The 21,875-nt window shown below is 48.1% G+C and overlaps 1 protein-coding gene across 5 annotated transcripts in view; it reads right to left on the bottom strand.

The window, feature by feature from the left end:
• LMTK2 (lemur tyrosine kinase 2) overlaps positions 1-12,407 on the bottom strand; it is a 60,529-nt gene extending 48,122 nt beyond the window's left edge. For 2 of the 5 annotated variants that reach the window (XM_059699248.1, XM_059699251.1), the window contains exon 1: positions 12,014-12,406. In XM_059699248.1, coding sequence (XP_059555231.1) covers positions 12,014-12,101 — 88 coding nt within the window. In that variant the 5' untranslated portion in view covers positions 12,102-12,406. Of the gene's footprint in view, positions 1-12,013 lie in introns of all 5 variants that reach the window. The other 3 variants (XM_059699250.1, XM_059699249.1, XM_059699247.1) reach the window with 3 other exon arrangements.
• Between the last annotated feature and the right edge of the window lie 9,468 nt (positions 12,408-21,875).

Here is a 21,875-nt window from a genome sequence, read left to right on the forward strand (position 1 = left end):
TTCCTTTAACCTTTGGTCGAGAATATGTTTGTATACTTTCAGAGAACAGTTTCAAGACCATGTGGATTTCTGCAACAACAGATCCCAACTGATCAGATTGCTCCAGCCACAAAGACAGGAAAGACAGTTCAAAGATAGAGATGGTGAAGACGCCTTGTCATGATAGCAGTCAGCACCTGTGCATTGCTGCAGGTTGCCCAGGACCAAGAGCAAGGAAGAAGGAGCAATGCAGCCAATTCGGGTGCCAGAGCGTTACATCCGTCACCACAATGGACTCAGACATTCACTCAAAAGGACTAAGTACTGCCCTAATGACAGCAAAAGGGAAGAAAAAGAAAAATGAAAGACGCAAGGGACTGTTGTGCCAATATGGAGTCATCTGAAGAAGTTAATGACTGAAGCACAACAGATTGTGGAAAAGCCAGAAGTTGAAGCTACTTCTTCAACCATGTTCCTGCTCATGCTAGCATCTGTTAGCTGCCAGTCTTCTGCAAAGTCCAAGGACTCTGAGGAAATATACACCAGCAGCAAAAGAGACTTTTTTTCATTTAGTAGCAAAAATGTTAATATGTCTATAGTTCTGATTTCTCATATTGTTGTTTTGCATTGGCATTGTTTTGTTATTATTTAATAGCCAGTTTTGTTCTTAACGTTCAAATTTTGAAAATGATAGCATATACGTAGTTTAGTTTTTGCATTTGTATTGTTTGCAATTGTTTTAATTCTAGAGCCCTACTATTAATGTTTAAAATTTTACTTTTATTATAGTAGCTTAAAAAACAAAAACGGGGGAGATGTAGAGGGCTGCCTGGGAGGCACCTAGGCATTTTCTTATAATTATTGTCAGTTGAACTCAGAGCATAGGCAGAGCCACGCCCTGGGAACATGCTTCCCCAATAAGGGTGGACATGTTAATCAGGCAGGGGCGGAACTAGATATGTAAATCTAGGCCTTTAAAATAAACCTGCTGTGTGGCTCAGCCCGCTTTTTGCCGCCTCTCCATCAGAGAGGATGGCGCCCACCTGGCCCCAGCTTAAACTCTAAAAAAAAAAAAAAGACCTTCCGGCAATAGTCATATAGTCAATTCTTGAAGTATTGAAGAGAATTACTTAGTGAAAATTAAGAAACTTCAAGGATTGACTATATGACAACTGTGTTTAAATTCCATCTCAGTACTTTCAGACAGTACATAGAAATAAATATCCAGAGGAGAAATGACTGGAATTATAGTCTGTGTGTGTGCATCTCGCTAATAAGTGAGTTCTCGATAGTGCAAGGCAGTGAACTTGGTGAGCAGGGTGGGCTGGGCGGTAGGACCCCACATTCCACAATTAGTCTGCCACTGACTGGCAGTATGGGACTGGGTCTGCTCCTTAACTTCTCTGAGCCTTGGTTCCTGCACCTGTAAACTTGCATATCAGCTCCAAGTTCTAGCTATAAGGATATATAATTTCAAAATGTTATGATTCTACCCAGTGCCTATATGGTTAATATTGGTTATAATGATCTTTTGTTAAAAGTTAATTTTTTCCTAAAGAAGAAATTAGATTACACATTTCTGAACTCCATCAGGCCTCTGGGAGAGTGTTCCCAGGGGACTATTTTGGTAAGTTTGTTATTTCTCAGTGTCTCACTAGCAATCAGTGTGCGGGTGCTGCATTTTAATAACAGTCTGAAGTCAGAGTCAAGTGGGGCTCTGCCTATAACTGCAGGCTGGGTCCTTGGAAAGTAACAGTTGCTACTGACATAAAGAACCATTCTAGAGAGGCACCCTGCCAGGGAGAACCAGGAAGAGGATTATTTTTCCTTCTGAAAGGAACACAAGTTGAATTTATTGAGGTTCTGAGGAAGAATCTGCAATGTGAAAAACACATAAAACTTAAATTTAGAGGCTATGTGAGAGGTAACCGACAGACCATAACACTTCTATTTTGCAATAAAAAACTGAAATTACAAAATTTCACAATTACTATTTGGTTAAAATAGATATTTGAAATGTGTAAAATGACTACAAATTCTCCCTCATCTACCTTCTAAGACCAAGATATCCTAGAGACTTACTTCCTATAGTTAAAAGTTGCAATTATATATGAAACTCAAGTCTCCTGTTCACGATAGCAAAAAAAGAATGTAAGAGGTGTTTGGGATGGACTATGAACATGGAGAACACATGAGAAAAAAAAAAGAGCTTTTAAAAATTAAATTATAGTGGTTTCACTTTGGAATAAGAGCAACTTCTCTCTCAAAGTTCACTATCATAGATGCTTGAACTAATTTCTTTTCTCCTATTCAAGGCATATGTGTTGCAAAAAATAAGAAAGTCCTGAATTATCTGTACTGGTCTATGAACCTATGATGTTCTTAATCAAACCCATTATAATACAGCAGTTTCTGGGGTAGTTTACTTTTTTTTATTAAAAAAAGTTTTACTTTTTTAGAATACTAGAGGCTCAATGCACAAAATTCGTGTGTGGGGGGGGGGATCTCCCTCAGCCCAGCCTGCACCCTCTTCCAATCTGGGACCCCTCGGGGGATGTCTGACTGCCGGTTTAGGCCCGATCCCTGTGGGATTGGACCTAAACCGGCAGTCAGACATCCCTCTCACAATCCGGGACTACTGGCTCCCAACTGCTCGCCTTGCCTGCCTGTCTGCTTGCCCCTAACCGCTTCTACCTGCCAGGCTGATCAACCCCTAACCACTCCCCTGCCAGCCCGATCGCCCCCAACTGCCCTCCCCTGTCAGCCCGGTCGCCCCCAACTGCCCTCCCCTGAAGGCCTGGTCACCCCTAACTACCCTCCCCTGCTGGCCCGGTCACCCCCAACTGCCCTCCCCTGCTGGCCCGGTCACCCCCAACTGCCCTCCCCTGCAGGCCTGGTCGCCCCAAACTGCCCTCCCCTGCAGGCCTGGTCACCCACAACTGCCCTCCCCTGCTGGCCTAGACACCCCTAACTGCCCTCCCCTGCTGGCCTGATCGCCCACAACTGCCCTCCCCCGCTGGCCATCTTGTGGCTGTGAGCGCCGCCATCTTTGAGGGCGGGGCAGTCAATTAGCATATTCCCTCCTTATTGGCTGTGGGCGCCACCATCTTTGCAATGGCATGAGGGTCAATTAGCATATTCCCTCTTTATTAGATAGGATTTTGTACATCAATGTAAAATGTACGCGCCCTAACCGGTTTGGCTCAGTGGATAGAGCGTTGGCCTGTGGACTGAAGGGTCCCAGGTTCGATTCTGGTCAAGGGCATGTACCTGGGTTGCGGGCACATCCCCAGTAGGGGGCGTGCAGGAGGCAGCTGATTGAAGTTTCTAACTCTCTATCCCTCTCCCTTCCTCTCTGTAAAAAACCAATAAAATATTTTAAAAAATAAAAAAAATAAAAATAAAATGTACAGTTTTGGAAAATAATACAATAATTAATCAATAATAATACAAGAATAATCGCTATGTTTCCCATACTCACAACTGTTTTGCTCCATCCTGTGTATCAACACATATCGACTAGCTTTAAAAAAAAAAGTACCTGTTGGAAAATATGAAATACGCTACGAATCCTAGGCTATTCCAAGATCAATAGCTTGAAAAAATAAACTTTTTAAAAACCAAGATATTAACATGATATTGTGCTGAAAAGAACTAACACCAGCAGCTACTATATAGGTCAAGAACCGAGGCCCGCCTGGGATAGTGTGCGCATCTGTGACCCGGGGGACAGGAATATCGCCGAGTTACACTGGCTCTAGCTTAGCGTCCTGGCCAGTGGGGGAGCAGGGCAGAACGGGGTATCGGCTGGCACGTCTACACCACAGGTTCTCAGCTCCCAGGGCCGGCATCTATCAGGTACCGGCTTCACAGTTTTTACTGATTATTTATACAGGATATTTATAAAACATAAAGAGGTTACTAGTTACTTCCAAAGAAGGGGCTGAAGTTAAAAAAATAAAATCAAAGGTATGTCGAGCTGTGAGGGTGTTCTGCCCTGAGTGTTTAAATTCTTCTGTGGTTACGGAACAGGCACTTCTCCCAGGAAGAGTCTTCAGCACTGTATGCCGGCACAGAGGTCAGGGGTAGCAACCTCTTCACGTTTCAGGAACTGACATTAATTTAAATTTTTTTAATTTAAAATTGTTCTTCCTTCCTTAAGTCTCACTGGTTATACAAGCCAAAAGATTTCTATTAAATAACTGATTTTGTTGCTAGTAGAAAATAAAATATTTTGTTTTGGGGCAGAGAAATCCCAGAAAAGTATTATAAATACAGATTTCCAGAATTCTGATTCAGTTGGTCTGTTTGGGGCTCAAACACCTGCACTCCTACAAATTCCCAGGTGATCTTTTTTCTTTTTCTTTTGGTTTTGGTTTATTTTTAAGAGAGGAAGGAAGAGGAAGAGGAAGAGGAAGAGAAAAACATCAATGATGAGAGAGAATCATTGATTGGCTGCTTCCTGCAGGCCCCGCACTGGGGATCGAGCCCACAACCCAGGCATGAGCCCTGACCGGGAATTGAGCAATGACCTCCTCCTGGTTCATAGGTCCCCTCTCAACCATTGAGCCATGCCAGCTGGGATCCCCAGGTGATCTTGTTGAAGTGACCCTGTTTTATAAAAACATCTTTACTTTTTCCTGAAACATTTTCAGCTGAACTGATACCATAGCTGGGATTTACACCAAAACAATGGGGTTGGAGCCAGTGAGAAGGGTACATGTGAACAAGATTGACCGTAAATTAAAAACTGTTGATGCTGGGTGATGGGTACATGAGAGTTCATTATATTACTTCCTCTACTTTTGTGTATGTTTGAAATTTTCCATAATAAAAAAAGAGAAAAGCTCCGTAAAGATCAAAACAAGTCTACCACCATGCTCTGCAAGAGACTTGCCATCAGACATCTGATCTTCACTTTCACCAACTACAGGAGGTGCCACAATCCCTTTCAACAATTTCCAAAGTCGATAGACCCCTAAACCCACTCTACACTTAAGCCTACGAGGCGTCCCTCACATCCTGAGAGAATAAGGGTATAACATCATCACGGCACACACACAGTGTGGGGAAGGGAGGAGCAGTAACTCTATGTGGCGAAGGCTGACAAACAGCACCTCAGCCAGGTGATCAAGGGAAGAAAACCAACCTCTTAGGCTTTAGTTGTAGAGTGATTTGAGAGGGTCTGGAAATTCAGTTGGTAAAAGTTCAGATAAAATGTCCAATGGCCGTCATATTGAAATCATGTAACCATTATATGGTGTGATGAGAATGGTACTTTATCTCTGTGGGTTCCTCCCAGAACCTATAGCCCCATCTAATCAGGAGGAAAACATCAAACCATGACAGCAGAGGGATATTCTACAAAACACCTGACCAGTACTTCTCAAGACTGTCAAGAGCATCAAAACAAAGAGCAGCCCCTGGTCGGTGGTGCTCAGCGATTATAGCGTGGGCCTGCGCACCAAAGGGTCGAAGGTTCAATTCCTGGTCAAGGGCACGGACCTGGGTTGCAAGTTCCATCCCTGGCCCCAGTCAGGGCACGTGTGGGAGGCAACCAATGAATGTTTCTGTTTCTCTTTCCCCCACCCCTTCCACCCTCTCTAAAAAATCAATGGGGGGAAAATAACTTTGGGTGAGGATTAAAAAGCAAAACAAAACAAAACAAAACAAAAGAACAGATTACTGGAGCCTAAGGGGACACAACTAAATGTAATGTGGTGTCCTAGAACAGAAACAGGACTCAGGGAAACACTAAAGAAATCAGAATAAAGGATGGACTCTAGTTAATAATAATTATTAGTAATGGCTCCTACTTGAGACAAATGTACTATGCTACTGTACCATGTTAACAACAGGGAAATCTGGGTAAAGGATGTACAGGAACTCTTTGTACTACCTTTGCAACTTTTCTGTAAATCTAAAATTGTTCTAAAAGAAAAAGTTTATTATTAAAAAATAAAACAATTATAAATGGCTTCATTCCAGGCGATGAACTGTGGCTGGATAAAAAGCAAGGTTCACAGAAAAATTAGAGGCTCTAAGCCAGTGGTTCTCAACCTTCCTAATGCCACGACCCTTTAATGCAGTTCCTCATGTTGTGGTGACCCCCAACCATAAAATTATTTTCGTTGCTACTTCATAACTGTAATGTTGCTACTGTGATGAATCGTCATGTAAATATCTGATATGCAGGATGTATTTTCTTTGTTACAAAGTGAATATAATTAAAGCATAATGATTAATCACAAAAACAGTATGTAATTATATATGTGTTTTCCGATGGTCTTAGGCGACCCCTGTGAAAGGGACGTTCGACCCCCAAAGGGGTCGCGACCCATAGGTTGAGAACCGCTGCTCTAAGCTTATACTCTCTCCTTTTAACACACACACACACACACACACACACACGCACACACGCGCGCGCACGTTCTCCAGTATCTTGATCATCCTCACCCACAAAGTTTTATTGATCAACTACAAACCATGAGATACCATGCAAACACTAGAAATACTAAGGATATAAGATAGAGTCCTGGCAATCTGGGTGAAGAGGCAGAACTTAAAAGGGCTATTTGCTAAATGAAAACTGTAGACTGTACATTGAATCCAAACCTTTTTGATCACACAGCTCACCCATCAGTAAATTTTCTTTACATTCCTTCCATTTCATGTAAATTTATTTATTTACAAACCATAAAAATGTATTAGTGTACCAATATATTCTATACCTTAAAAAAATCACATAAACCAAAATATTAAAAAGGTGAAGATAAATATAGAGTTAAGTTCCAGTGTTTTCATCCTGCACCCCATGAACATCCTGTCCCACAAATAAACACTCTAGGGTTAGGGTTAGGGTTAGGGATCGCTAAGGACTGGGGGGAAAAAAATTAAAAAGGTCTTAGTAGGGAAATTGAGGCAGCAAAGAGCTCTCAGGTACCTGAAGCATTTCGTGTCAATAGTTCTCATTTTCCCCACTTGAGTCACAACGAGGTCAAATGCAATGCGGAGTTTCTGCACTGTGCTAACCTTTGTAAAAAACAAAACACTTTTTGAAATGGCGAGGTTATTTTTCTGATACGCCTGTTCTTTGTGGCAAATAACTGTAATGCCAAGGCATGGTTCCAAATTAGTCACTTGCTACAATTTAAAAATACTTCAACAGTTTGCTCTGACACACCAGTTTTAGCCTATTTCTTCAGCTTTCTCTCACAACAGTGTCTTCGGATGAAGATTCACAGAAAGGTTGAGATTAGAATCTAAAAACAGCCCTAGATGTAGCCGTCTATTTTATACCAGGAATATCTGTCCAGCTTCTTTCTAAAATATTCTTTTCCTCATGTCAAGTAATAAATACACATTTTTAAAAGTGTAGCGTGCAGCTAGGAGGCTGCAAAAATACATGTTTTAAAAAGAGATGAAAAGACAGTCATAGTCATCTCTCCAAATGACATTTTCTAAGGAGCCTCGGCCCTGTGGGTCCAGGTTGACTGGCTGCCTTCAGGGATGCTTTATGCGAGTATACAATTTTGTTTGGGACTAAACTGAGATTGCTCTCTGTTCCTTTAAATTAAAACCAGCAGCTGTGCACATGCAAGAGCTTTAGGCATCCTGATGTTCAAGACCAAGTTTACTACATAAAAGTGGAGTAATCCAGATCATCTTTTAAATTTCTAGCGTAAATTCCCCAACATTATAAATTTCAAGAAGTAACACCACCAGCCTATATTGCATACTTAAGCTAAATTTAAAGGGTTCCTTCTCCACCCATCATAGAACAAATTATTTTGAGTAACAAAGATTTTTTAAATCCAGCAAGTTCTAGGCATTTCACTGAGTTCCCTCTCTGAAGCCATACACTCACCATTAGTCAATTCTATGATAACCCCCTAAATTTGCCAATCAGAAGCAATGACGAAGACTATGTTGAGTGCTCAACATGTAGCAGATGTGTCACACCACCTCCACCTCACCTGCCCAACAGCCCTGTAGGTAAGTATTATCATCATCTTGCTTTAATGACTGAGATCTAAGCAGCTTGGAGAGGTCAAGTAACTGGCCCAAGGTCTTAAAGCCATTGAAGTGGGACAGGAAGGCCAGCGCCGGACCAACTCCAAAGTCCAGGTTTCATCTACCACACCTGCTCTTCCTATGACTGGCTCATGACTTTTACTCTCAACGAGACTGAAAAAGTTCTTCTATGTCCACCTACAAGAACTTTTTTGAGCACTTGTTTAACTGTTTCAAAACCCTGGCCATCCCTTACTCACACTACAAAGTCTTTTTTATTGTATGTACAGCTGTTATCTAAGTGACACAGCCCACAGGGGACACAGAGGGCCCAAGGACTCTACATTTCAAGGGCTGCATAAACAGTCAGCACATTGATATCAGCAAAACTGTAGGGATTTGATAACTACAATGCTAATCAGCTACAAAATTGTTGGACAGACTTCCTATTACTGGGCAAATGGGCCTATTTAGTGAACCCAAAAATATCACCAACTGAAAGCAATTAGAGCATTCCCAACCTGAATCTCAAGCCTTACAGCCATAAGTGCTGAAATAATGTGCATGGAAAGCTTACTGAAAATACTTTTTTCAGAAGCTGTTATAATAAACACAAAAATTCAAACTGTAGAAAGCACTACACCTTTACTTCAGAAATCTTGCTCAAGACACAAGTCCGTTTGTTTAATCTAAAACGAGAGCTGCTGTTTAATCAGCAGCTGGGTCCCACCGGCTTCACCGACTTCTGCGAGATCCTTTCTCTGGAGCTGCTAAACGCTTCCTCTGCGCTCTGTGACCTAATGCGCCACAGAACAATGGCAGTGGTTTCCCCTCTGACCACTACCCCAATATTAATAAACCGTGGGCTGAGGGGAATGCCTTCGCCCATACAAGAGCTGTCTTTCTTATGGGAATCCGGAATAATCTTATAAAAGGCACATAATGGGATACTATGATCTGTAGAAAAGAATTTAACTGCAATCTTAGTTCGGCAACTTAACTGTGTGAAAACAGTGGACTTTCTCCCTCTATGAAAGCTTCCTAGTGAGGGCCAGCAAGATGTCAGTGTACCTAACAAGGATTTTTCTGTATTTGCAGAAATATAGATTCTCAGGAAAAGAAGCTTCCTGAGAGGGTGTAAGGGACTCCCAGAAAGAGAGAGAGAGAGAGAGAGAGACCCAAAATAAAGTGCAACCAAGAAATATCTTTTGCCTCTAATGGGCAAAGGCAAAGACATATTTACAGTTTTATTATGATTAAATGGATAAATATCTGTTAACTTCTGAATCTAGAAATTATTTTGGATGACAAAAAGAACAACCTTGGATAAATAAATTTCAGTTTAAATGCTGAATTTTAGTAAACTGCCTCATTTCTTTCCCCGTGCAAATGGGCTGGCAAAGGATAAAATTCAAGTATTTCTTCCAACCTGGTTTTGGTAAGCCATGCTTTCTCCAAGACATTACTAACCAATTTGAACTTTAAGTAGAAAGAATGTGGCTACCGAGGCAAAGACCCCAGGCAATGATCTGTCCTTAATGTGACGGTGGCCAGCCCCGCAGATAATTAAAGCTTGGGAGTTATTATGTTTTCAATGTTTAACTGCTCTTTTATATACCATGTATATTCAAAGGGGTATATCTTTCATAATCAGTGATCTCACTTATGAGGATTAGCTCCAAGGTTCCTTTATTCTCCTTGGTCTAGAATCCATCTCTGCTACCAGGATTAATAATCTCTTCTGGATGGAAATACAAACCCCCAAATCTATGTGTGATTGTGCATCTTTTCCACAAAATTTAACTTTACTTACCTGTCAGTCATAAGCCTCATGTCTAACCATACACCTTCCAAGCAACAGAATATGAAGGGAAAATGTAAAAAGCTGCTATCAAGCACCAAATACTTCTTTATGCTTTATTTATGTCAGGATTTGATATTTCTATTTATGAATTAATTTTTCTGATTTTACAGCACTCAGAAAAATTTAGATTTTATTATTTATACCACCATTAAAAAAAAACACGTTAAGAGATTTATAGGAAGGCAAGTTTCTATAGGTTCCTACATAGGACCCATTTTTCAAAATATAAAAATATTCTATTACGTGCAAGTCATCTGGAAACTTCTTGAATCCCTTCCACTCTTTATCCATTATCCTACTCAGGGGCTAATTTTCAATTTAACCATCAATATCTTTCAATACCAATATCAACATCTTTCCATGGTCTTTTTTTAAGTGTGTGTGTGTGTGTGTGTGTGTGTGTGTGTATTTATTTATTTATTTCAGAGAGGAAGGGAGAGGGGGAGAGAGAGAGAAATATCAATGAGAAAGAATCTTTGATCGGCTGCTCCTGCACGCCCCTGACCGGGGATCGAGCCTGCAACCCGGGTACTTGCCCTTGACCAGAATCGGACCCAGGACCCTTCAGTCGCCAGGCGACTATCCACTGAGCCAAACCAGCTAGGGCCATATAGTCTTTTATAACTTGCCAGATACTTTCTGTGACTCCTACCTGGCCTGCCTATACACTTCTAATAATAGTCACTCTTCTTATCTATCATATCAGAAAACAGAATTCACCTTACAAATATTTGATCTAAGGCAGTGGGAGAAATTTAGCCATACATTATATGATACAATGATAATAGTTAATACTCAACTAAAGGACACTCAATGACACAACCTGGCATAGCTTTGAAAATAATTACATACAGCTTTCATTGTAGACGTGTTTGAAAAATATGTCTTTGCTGGGGACGGTAACTGCCATGTTCATACCCAATTACCGTCATTCTAAAATAACCCTCAACTTCAAAAGTGTTCCGAGGCAGTTACAAGGCTTGAATCAGACAAGCAGGGGATCGAAGACCTGGGGTTTAGGTATGCTTCTACCTACAATTCAGCTGTCACCTTGGGTAGGTCATTTGACACCCCCATGGCCTCAGTATCTTCAACTAAAAAAATAAAGAAATTGTACTAAATTTTCTTTATAGACTATTCCAACTCGAAAATTCTATGATGGTGACAGGAGAAGACTTGCCTTTGGGTGGCGGGCATACAGTGCCATATACAGGTCTTGTACACATAGAAACTCACACCTGAAACCTATGTGTTCAGGTTGACCAACGTCACCCCAACCAATTTAATAAACAGAATAAAGAAAATTCTATGAAATTTCAGTCTCTTCATTTCAAAGATAAGCAGCAGATGATAACAACAAATTAGCCTAGATTTTTTTTTTTCCTTAAAAAAAAAAAAAAAAAAGACCCAACTTGGGATGCTTTCTGGGGTTGGTGTTTTATCTAGGAAAATAAACCGCAAATGAAAAACGGCATCGCTAAAATAGAAGGAAAATCACGACTTAGCTAAAATAGAAACTTCAATCACCCGTGGGCCATTTTGTCAATCGTTATTCAAAGGCTGCTACTCTAATCACTGGCTTCCTAAAATAGAAATATGCACAGAGTTGTTTCCTTCTCGTGCCCCGAGATTCAATCAGAATAGAAAGCACAGCGTCTAGCACCCGTTTGTAACTTCAGCACAAGCGGCAGGGGAGGCAGGGAGCCCCGCAGAGCCCTCGGTCCTGAGCATTTACTAGCAGGTGCGCGATGAGAGCTAAGAAACGGGTCTCACTGTAAGACGGGGAGACTCGCAGAGGGCAGGTGACATCTGCAAAGGGAAGCGGAACGGCCAGGAGGGGATGCGGGCTGAGGACGTTCAGGCAACAGGTCTGGAGCCAGGACCGCAGTCGGCCCGGGAGGGTCGGCCGCCGCCACCCCCTCGCCGCCCGCCCAGCCCCAGCCCCAGCCGCATCGCCTCGCCCCCGCCTCGGCCCCGGGGAGGCAGCCCGCGCCTGCGGCACCAGCCTCCCTACTCGCTCGCTCTCCCGGGCCTCCCGCCCCGGCAGGCCCTCCGGTTCCGCGGCGCCGAGGCCGGCCCGGCCTGCCGCCTCCCCCCGGCCTCCGCGGCCCCGCAGCCCGGCCCCCGCAGCCCCGTGGCCGCCGCGGGCCCGCTCACCTGCACCTGTTTGCGGAAGTGGCACGGCCCGGGCGCCGCCGGCGGCCACGAGCAGCAGCAGGAGCAGCAACGCCGGTGGCCCCGGCATCTCGCCCACCGCACGGCCCGGGGCCGGCTCTCGGGTGGCCTTCCGTCCGTCCGTCCGTCAGTCGCTCCTGCCGCCCTTACGCTGCCTCAGCGGCACCGCGCTGGCCGCTCCGGAGCGCGCGTCGCTTCGGCCAAACCTCAGCCCGGCTCCCGGTCCGCACCCGCCGCTCCGGCCACAGAACCACCATCCTTCCCGCCCGCCTCGCCGCCGCCGCCGCCGCCTCTCAACAGCAGCAACGGCAGCAGCCCTGCGGCACCCCGGGCCCCGGCAGCCGCGCTCCCGCCGCCATGATGGGCTGCGTCATGTGACGTAGAGCGGGGGCGGGAGGGCGTGACGGACAGCCCAGCTAGCCAATGGCCAGCTCCACAGGCCACAGGAGGCCCCGCCCATTAACCTGTCAGAGAGTGTGTGTCTGAGGGTGCGCCCCCTGCAGACCGAGAAGTGCGTGGGCAGCAGGTAATACCGGCAACTATCTTAAATTTAAAAACACGGGAAAGCATAAAGACAATAAAAAGCACCCGGAATCCATCCTGAGTTTCTCCCTCCCTATTTTAAAACATGTTTTGCCCTCGGCCTTTTTTACTGTCGGAGCCGTTTCAGGCTCTTCTCCTTAAGGTTGACCTACACATCCTATCAGCCATCAAGGCGCTTTTGGTTTTTTATTTCAAGAATAGAATCCCTCTTCCCTCACACCCCCTGACTCAGCTCCTGAGCTCAAGCCATTCCCTTTGCCAACAGTGCCCTCCTGCCCCGTCCTGGCCACCTGGCACACTCCCTCTCATCTGTCAGCACTCACCTGGAGAAAGGCGTCATCAAAGAAGGCCGCTCCCCATCCCAGGAGGAATGACTAATGTCTCCTAACGCCCCGCCCCGGCCCTGGACAGACTGCTCCACCAGGTGCCCTATTTTATTGTTCCCGTGACTGTAAGCTCCCTGAGGACAAGAACTGTGCCCCTGTCAGCTGGGGTCCCCGGGGGCTGGCTCAGAGCAGGGGTTCTCTAAAGGAAGGGTGCCTGTCCTATTCCTGGGAGCAGCTCCCAGGTCCACCCTCTCCCCACCCCAGGACAAGGCCCAGCCAACAGGGGGAAAGGGCAGAGAAAGCATTTTCCAGGCCCAAGTAACATAATCATGGGAGGCCTAGAGGCTGGGCAAAGGTTGGGCTTTTCTGGAAAATGCACTGTAGTCCAGTTTGTGCCTGAGAGGAACTGATCTGAATCTTATCAGATGGGCTCTACCAACCGGCAGCCGGGGAGCCTCCCCAGTTCTCCAAACTCCTCAAACGCCCATCCTCAATGCCCCCTCTCTGTGGTGCTGAGCCGGCGCTGGACAAACAATACGTGCCCAAGAATATCTGTCCAGTGATCAAGGTGAGCCAGTAAACACTAAGGAAACAAACACTGGCTGGCATGGAAGTGCTGTTGCAGCGGCATGGCTATCTGCTGATCTCCACGTGGGAATGGGAAGGAAGGCGAAGGTCTCCGAAAGAGACACAGTCACCCTGTGGTGCTTCGACGTCCACCAGGAAGCCAGACGTGGAGTCCCAGGAAGCGGGGAACGCTCCCGCTGCGGACCGGGAGGAGCCGCTGAGCTTGCCTGCAGTCCATCCTAATGAAAGTGCACCCCAACGCCACGCGCCAGGCCAGGATCACAAAGCAGGTTGCATGATCATCGGAGCAAGCCAAAGGTTCTTTGAGAAAACTTTTTTTCTTCCACTTGACAGCACAGGGGTTGAGGTACACATTCCTCAGAGGCTAACGGCAACCTTTACACCCGCCCGCCCCCCCCCCCCCCCCGCCCTGCCCAGAGCTTCTCTTGAAAGCTCCCGGAATTTATGAAAACCTGCCAGCTTTGTCTCATTTCACCTAGGAGTCAGAAAGTAACCTTTGGCACAAATGCGGGATTAAATCCCAAACTGTGATGGTGGGAGGTATTGCACCGCATGTTGCTGTGATCTACACTCTGAGGTTATGCACATCGATTGCAGCTGTATAGTAGAAATGCTATGTGATGCTAGGCTACTGCACACCTCTTCCCCACTCCCCCTTCAGTGATATCATGTCTGTAGCTTGAAGTACGCTGTGGTGTGAGTCTTTACACCATGGAAATTGGCAAACAGTTCTAATCAGGGCTCTTTTCCTCCCAGAGAGCCGTCTGTTCCGCAACTAGTGGTCTTGCCTAGGAGACCCTCCATAGGGCCTGATGACTGCCACTTGCTGACCCGAATCTTTTCTGTGGTTGCATTACTTTACTTCGGCCTTTGGCAAATAAGGAGACTGCGCAGACTGAAAGCCAGACTTCTCCTGGTTCTCTGCCAATCGAACAAAGGTTGCATACCTCATCCTGTCTCGCCTTCTAAATGCCTTTGTATTAAGTCCTCACCTTTTGTTTTCTTCTGGATCCCTTGTCTAAAACTGAGTCAAGGACAGCGCACCAGGTGCATTTCAGAGCCCTGAGGCATCTCCCATTTGGGGGGGCACACCTATATGGCAAAAATATGAATGAATCAATGAATGAATGAATGAATGAAAATAAGAACTGCTGAAGCAAGGCTCAAATACATGCTGAAGTAAGTGTAACAAATGAACACTTTTAATGGACCACATAATTTATATTGCCATATAACGATGCTATCCACAACATAATTACAGGATTTATGAAAAGTACACAACAGACAGTGAGATTCAGCAATGAGATTGCACTTTAAAATTGTATTATGAATATATTTTTTCCAAGCTTCTTGGTGTGTACAGCTTCATTTGGAGGTGAGTTTTATTTGACAATGACTTAAAAACCACGTTCTCCCTGTCAGGCACTGCTCTAAGCACTTTGTAAGTAATAACTCTTTAAACTTCACCTAATTCTAAAATAGTTTCATCGTTCCTAAAAGAAACTCTATACCTATTAGCAGTCACTCCCCCCTTCCCCTCTCCCGCTAGTCCCTGTCAACCACTCATCTATTTTTTGTCTCTATGGATTTCCCTAACATGGACATTTCCTATAAATGGAATTATACAACGTGTGGCTTTTGTGACTGGCTGCAGCTACGGTTCCCATTTTACAGAGGAGGAAGTTGAGAAACGGAGAGTTAAGTACTTTGGCAAGGTCATGTGGCACAGGTAGGACCCAAACTCGGGCAGGCTGGCTCCAGAGTCCTTGCTAAGTCTCAACATCAAAACTGAATGAGGTCAAAGTGTACGGGCCAAAATGCCCCTCAGGGGAGAGGCCCTACTAGGAGTTGCCTTCTGCTGGGGACAGAGGTGGAGGTGGGGACACCAATACTACCCTGAAGGCAGTAGTTGCTCAATAAAGTACATTTTTCCATTGTGAAAGACAGAATCTCCTCCTGGAATGAGCACTTGCATTTTTTCCCTTTGGCCCGCCCAGCAGCTGAATCCCTTCATTACCGAGAAAGCCCCATGACAGGAATCTTGAAATGGGAAGGCCGCCTCCACCATGAAGGCTGGAGGTCAGACATGCCCTCTGGGGCTCCAGCAGCGGTGCACAGGCATCCTTTCAAGTCCGAAAGGGTGCCAGCCGCCATGACATCCTAGCACACAGTTCCCCAGGTGGGACCCGGATGACCTCCCCACTGCCCAGCCCCCTCAGTGGCTACTTATGGCCTGAGCCCAAGTGCCCAGCTCTTCGGTGCCTGTCCAGAGTTCTCCAGCGACTTCTCAGCCCTGCTCAGCCTCTCCAGGATCAGAAGATGCTCACAACCAACTGAGCTACGTCAAGCTTCTGCAAAGACCCGTGGCCACTCCTAACGGGCGGCCAGCTCCACAGGAGCTGCTCCCGAACCAGGCCCTCAGGCGTCCATCAAGCATCAACTTCATGTCGATCGCTGTGCTGGGCACTGGCGATGCCGTGATGGACAAGATAGATGGAGTCTGTCCCTCTTGGCGCTGTGCTTGTTGGGCACAGAAATCACGCAACCTATGATGCAATTACTTGTGAATGTGCTGTTGTGATAGTGGGAGGTTGTGAAGAGTGTGTGTGCAACCCAGCCTGACCCAGCCCTGCTTAGGGATCCAGGAAGGCTTCTCGGAGGAGGTGACACGTAAGTGGCAATCCCAAGGATGAACAGGAGGTAGTGCAAGAAAGGGATAAAGGAAGGAGCACGGGTTTTAATGTTTTATCTCGGATGTTCCAAAGTGGAGGCCATCACTGTCTGCTAGTAGGACCCTGGACAGGTGAGTTTTAATGGGGAAAGGGAAGAGTCTGGTATAGACCATGGGGTCGGGGATACCCCGGGAGCATGGCAGGGTCAGGCCCCGAGTGTGGTGTAGACACAGGGCTTGGGGATGACATGGAGGATGGCTGGGCTGGGTCCTGATTCCGCCCATTTCTCCCCTGCAGTGGGGCGGGGGGGGGGGGGGGGGTAGCGTCATTTCCATTTTTGGCTGCAAGGCAGACACACACAGTTCACACAGACGGCCACTTCCTCCCTCTGTGTACCTGCCTTTCCCTGGAGTAGGGCTCCTGGCCGCTCCTCACACACTCCTCGCAGCTCCCTCCCCAGTCTGCAGCATGTGTGTGGGGCGGGATGCGTGTTCCCGTCACATCTGCTCCTCACCTATCATTTGACGACTTCAACCAACCTAGGTCCTAGGACAGTGATGGCGAACCTTTTGAGCTCAGTGTGCCAGCATTTTGAAAAACCCTAACTTACCTCTGGTGCCGTGTCACATATAGAAATTTTTTGATATTTGCAACCATAGTAAAACAAAGACTTATATTTTTGATATTTATTTTCTATATTTAAATGCCATTTAACAAAGAAAAATCAACCAAAAAAATGAGTTCGCGTGTCACCTCTGACACGCGTGTCATAGGTTCGCCATCACTGTCCTAGGAGGTGGCTGTGGTGCGCCGGCCCCATTCCAGGTTCCAGGCACCCGAGTGAACAAGACGCGGGCCCTGCTCTGGGGAGTGGCATCCTGGCACAGGCAGCGCCAAGTCTGCTGTGGAAAGTCCTGCCTGGCTCCGCGTACCTGCCAGTCACGAGATCCTCGCCCCAAGCCCGGGAAACCGAGGCTGGCTTCCAGCGCAACCTCTCCTGTCAGCCCCGCAGGCCAGCTGGGGAGGCGGGTGGCGGGTGCCAGGCGGCCTGCCCGTGCAGGTGGGAGCGTCACCAGGGTGGGGCTGGCACGTGGGCCCTGCATGGCTGGAAAGGGCAGGCAGGGGCCTGTGGGCTCACCCCACAACCAGCTCGTGCAACGCCACCCTCGGGCCCCTCCTTGGCACTGGGCCAGAGGGGGTTTCAGAGGGAGTCCCAGGGAGGCCCTGCAGCAGGGCCACCCTGTCCCATCCGAGGTGGCGGCCGTGGTGGCCCATGGGAATCGCTGAAACTAGGAACTTGCCTTTTCTTTTCGGTCTGCCCCCAAATGCCAGGAAACAAACACTTCGTGTGACCCCAAAGCCAACGAGTGAGGAAGTGACTCCTCCAGACCCAACTGCTCATAACTGGGGTCAAGGCCACTCCGATAAGCCAGGGGTCACTGTTTGGTTAGCGTCTGGTCTTGTGTGAGGGGGGCTCAGTGCCCAGCAGGAAGCTGTGCCTTCCCAGCAGCACCCCTCACCCCCACCCCAGCTGCTGGCAGAGCCAGGGAGGCCCGGGGACTTCCTGCCCCTCCCTGCGCCCCACCTGCGTGTGCCTGGAGCTGTTTAGGGCGGTTCCACCATCTGCCGACAGGCTCAGCCAGAAGGACGTGTGGTTCCTCAATGGGTTTATTATTTTATAGCAGAGGGAGGTGTGGCTGCTTTTAATCACCAGATCTCATTAGAAATGGGCGTTTTCACTGTTCCTTGCACAGCCCGGCCCTTCCAGGGGGATGAATGTGGGTGTCCCTCGCTCGGGTTGTCAGGAACAGACCACACACAGTTCCAGACTGTGCTCAGGGTGCTCAGACCGAGCCCTGTCTGGTGACATGCAGACACTGCCGGTGTGCTCACTGCCTCATTACTCCCAGAGCACCCGCGGGGTGGGCACTGCGCCCACCTACAGATGCATCATTGTCCCCCCGCCCCAGGATGATGGGGGCGGGGCAGTATTTGATTGGCAGCAGGAAGGTCAGAGGAGGCTGACCTTCCAACTCAGACCTTCCAACCATGGGCCCAAGTGGTTTCCCTCTCCACACCCGTTTCCTCTCGGGGGAGACCGGGTCTGTCCCACCTGCTCACCTCTCCTTGACAAGTGCCAAGGCTGCCACCTGGGAACGGGTAAGGCTCACCCAGTCCAGGTGGCGCGGCAGAGATGGGGCAGAGGGGACCTGGGCGTCAAGGACTGACACCGGTCTGTCTTAGGTCTTGAGAAGACAGAAGACCTCACCGAGCCCTTCAGAGGAGAACGGGGACTTTCGGGCCCTGCGAGGAGTCGGGCTCAGAGCGTGGGACCTCTCTTGCACCCCTGGAAACAGCCCGGCCTCCTCCGCGGGTGCCGTGTTCCCGGGGGTCTGGCCCCACCGTGGCCTGGCTTCCTTTGAACAACCACCTATGACTTTCTCCCACAGAATGGGAACCATGATTCTTACAGGGAAAACCGCTGGCAAATTCCTTTACACTTCAAGTCATTTCAAGACAGAAATGGGCCTTGTGAGCCGTTTATCTGGAGGCCGCTGGTGAGCGGCAGCTGTCTGCTGAGGCTGCTGCCCCGGCTGACCACAGTCTGGCCAGGGACTTGGGGGTCCAGTGGGTCTGGCTGCTGGGTCCCCAGAAGGGCCTGGTGGCCCTGAGGCCTGAACACAGGAACTCCAAATTGAGAGGGAAACAAAGTGGAAAATCTCTGGAGGTAAGGCCGGGGGAGACAGGGAGGGCCTGGCCGGGGAGATGCCAGCCGGGGGAGGCCGGTGGGAGGCCAGTCGGAGGCCAGAGGCCTTCACAGGCAGGGACGGGAGGCATGCAAATACCGGGCCAGGGGTGACCAGGTCAAGGGAAAAAGCCATGTCACCGCACAAGCTGGGCCCCATTTGCCAGCGGTTTTCCCTGTAAGAATCATGGTTCCCATTCTTACATATTCACGCGGAATAGAAGGAAACCACCAACCATCGCGATACGAACGTGGCGCTCTCTGAGCGGGAGGCTGTGGATGTGTCTTCCTTTGTTTTGTTTTGTTTTTCCTTTTCTTTGTTGGCGCTTTGGGGTTTTTCTGTTGTTGTTACTGTTTTTCGTATTTTCTCACGTTTTCATAAGGAACCTGAGCTAGCTTACAGGCGAAAGGAAGGCCTTCTCTTCGCCGCGTGGCTTACTTTCCGAGCGCTTGAGCTGCTGGTTTCACGGGTGCCACCCAGAACATCGTGTCAGGCACAGAGACGCTGTCCGCGGCACGGCTTCGCAATGAGAAATCGTGAGGAACTCTTTTCATATGCTTCGCAGGGTGGGAAGTGTTCCCGACGAGACCAGGAGGATGGCATCCGTCTCTAATCGCTGCCATGCACGGCGCCGGGGCCGGCTGCTCCTGGCCGGGCCAGCCCGTGTTTTGGTTTCCACCTGGGCCCTGGCTGCTTGCTTATGCACTGCTATCCGCACCAGCTGAGCCTGCTGCCTGCTGGGAGGTGTTAAAAAAAAGCACTTTTTTAAGAGAGATAATTGAATCGGCTTAGGAGAGTGGGGTGTTTTATTTTTGGTTGGGATGGTTGGCTATCGTCCATGTATTCTCTTCAAATTTTACCTTAAAGATTGCTGCTCTTCAGTGATGGCCGATGGCTGTTGGTCCTTGTTCTTGGGCACTGTTTGTGAACAGACGCATGGAGATGCAGTTCCATTCATCGTGTCTTCATTAAAATCTGGGGGAGGCCCTAGCTGGTTTGGTTCAGTGGAGAGAGCGTCAGCCTGTTGACTGAAGGGTCCTGTGTTCAATTCTAGGCAAGGGCACGTGCCCGGGTTGCAGGCTCGATCCCCAGTGGGGGGCATGCAGGAGGCAGCCAATCAATGATTCTCTCTCATCATTGATGTTTCTATCTCTCTCTCCCTCTCCATTCCTCTGTGAAATCAATAAAAATATATTTTAAAAATAATCTGGAGGAGGATGTGTCTATGTTCAGAAGGAAGCTGGAGCCATCAACTGGCTTGTTTGGGGACAAGACGTGCTGTGCGATTTTAGGGTATCTGAGCGGAGTCCGCACTGTGATGCTCAGAGGGTCTGGTCTCCTGGCCCGTTTAGTAAGAATTGGGGGGGGGGGGGGGTTGGCTGGGTGCTCTCCTCTGTCCCGATTCCAGTTATCAATGAACAAGTGAGCTGATGGGATGTTCTGACATGTTGCTTGGCTTTAGTTCAGCCAGAAGTCTTTGAAGACACTGGGCTCTGAGCAAGCCGACATTTTCAAATTATTATTGTGGTAAAATACACATAACATAAAATGTACCACTTTAACCATTGTGAATTGTACAGTTTGGTGGCCTTCAGCACATTCACACTGTGCTGCAACCACCACCACCCTCGTCTCTCTCTTCTTCCCAAGCTGAGACTCTGCCCCCAGTAAACACTCACTCCCCACCCACCTCCCCCAGCCCCCAGCACCCACCCTCCTCCTCCTGTCTCTATGAACTTGACTTCTCCAGGTGCCTCATACAAGTGGAAACATGATGACTGGCTTCTTTCACTAAGCGCGATGTCCTCAAAGTCGGTCCATGTTGTGGCACACACGTCAGAATCTCCATCCTTTTGATGGCTGACTAATATTCCACTGTATGGATAGACTGCATCTTGTCTACCATCATCCACACAGAGCCACGTGGGTTGTTTCCACCATTTGGCTGTTGTGGATAATGCTGCTAGGACTGTGGTGTGCAAACACCTGCTCATGTCCCTGCATTTGAATCTCTTGGATGTATATGCAGAAGTGGAATTGCTGAGGAAGCAGACATTTTAAGAGACATGGAAATGAGGTCAGCTGCAAAGCCTTCTGGCTCTCAGCGATCCTTGGTGTCAACACCTGCATCCTGGAGGGACCCCGGGAAGATTACAAAATGCAGCAGCAGCAGCAAACCCCAAACATCGGTGTGAGCTGCAAGGGCCTTCGGAGGCATGGAGCTCAGAGCTCTCTCTTTTGCAGATGGAGAGTCTGCATGGGGTCCAAGTCTTGCAGGAGATAGTTCCTCTGTCCTGGGCAAGAAGCCTGGGACCTTCTCCTCTCGGAGATAAAGAAACCAAAAGCGGGCCCTAGCTGGTGTGGCTCAGTGGATAGAGCGTCGGCCTGTGGACTGAAGAGTCCCGGGTTTGATTCCCTGTCAGGGCACATGCCTGGGTTGCGGGCTCAATCCCCAGTGTGGGGCGTGCAGAAGGCGGCCGATCAATGATTCTCTCTCATCATTGATGTTTCTATCTCCCTCTCCCTCTCCCTTCCCCTCTGATATCAATAAAAATATATATTAAAAGAAAAGAAAAAGAAAAAGAAACCGGAAGCAGCAGCTCCGGAGCAGGTGCCGTAGGGGCCTTTCTGCTGGGTCAGCGGGTCAGGAACGACTTGCTCCCCGGGCTGCACGTGCGGATGCTTCTCCTCAGGACGGGCAGGGGTGCAGGAGGCACCGCGCGGGCGCATCCGTCCATGTGCCAGGCCCCGGAGCACATGCAGAGGTGCGGCTGGGTCGGTCCTGGATAAGCCGCTGTCCGTCTCCTCCAGTGAACATCGGCCAGAGGCTCCGTTCAGCAAACAGCCAGCGGAGATTCTGCTTCGGAAGCAGCGGAGGGCAAGGCCAGAGGGGGCTGCAGGGGCCGTTGGTCATTCCTCCGGTTGAGCAGCACCGGCCGGGGCAACTGCCAATCATTTCCCCTGAAGC

Source organism: Myotis daubentonii, chromosome 5, assembly GCF_963259705.1.
Source record: "Myotis daubentonii chromosome 5, mMyoDau2.1, whole genome shotgun sequence".
NCBI lineage: Eukaryota > Metazoa > Chordata > Mammalia > Chiroptera > Vespertilionidae > Myotis > Myotis daubentonii.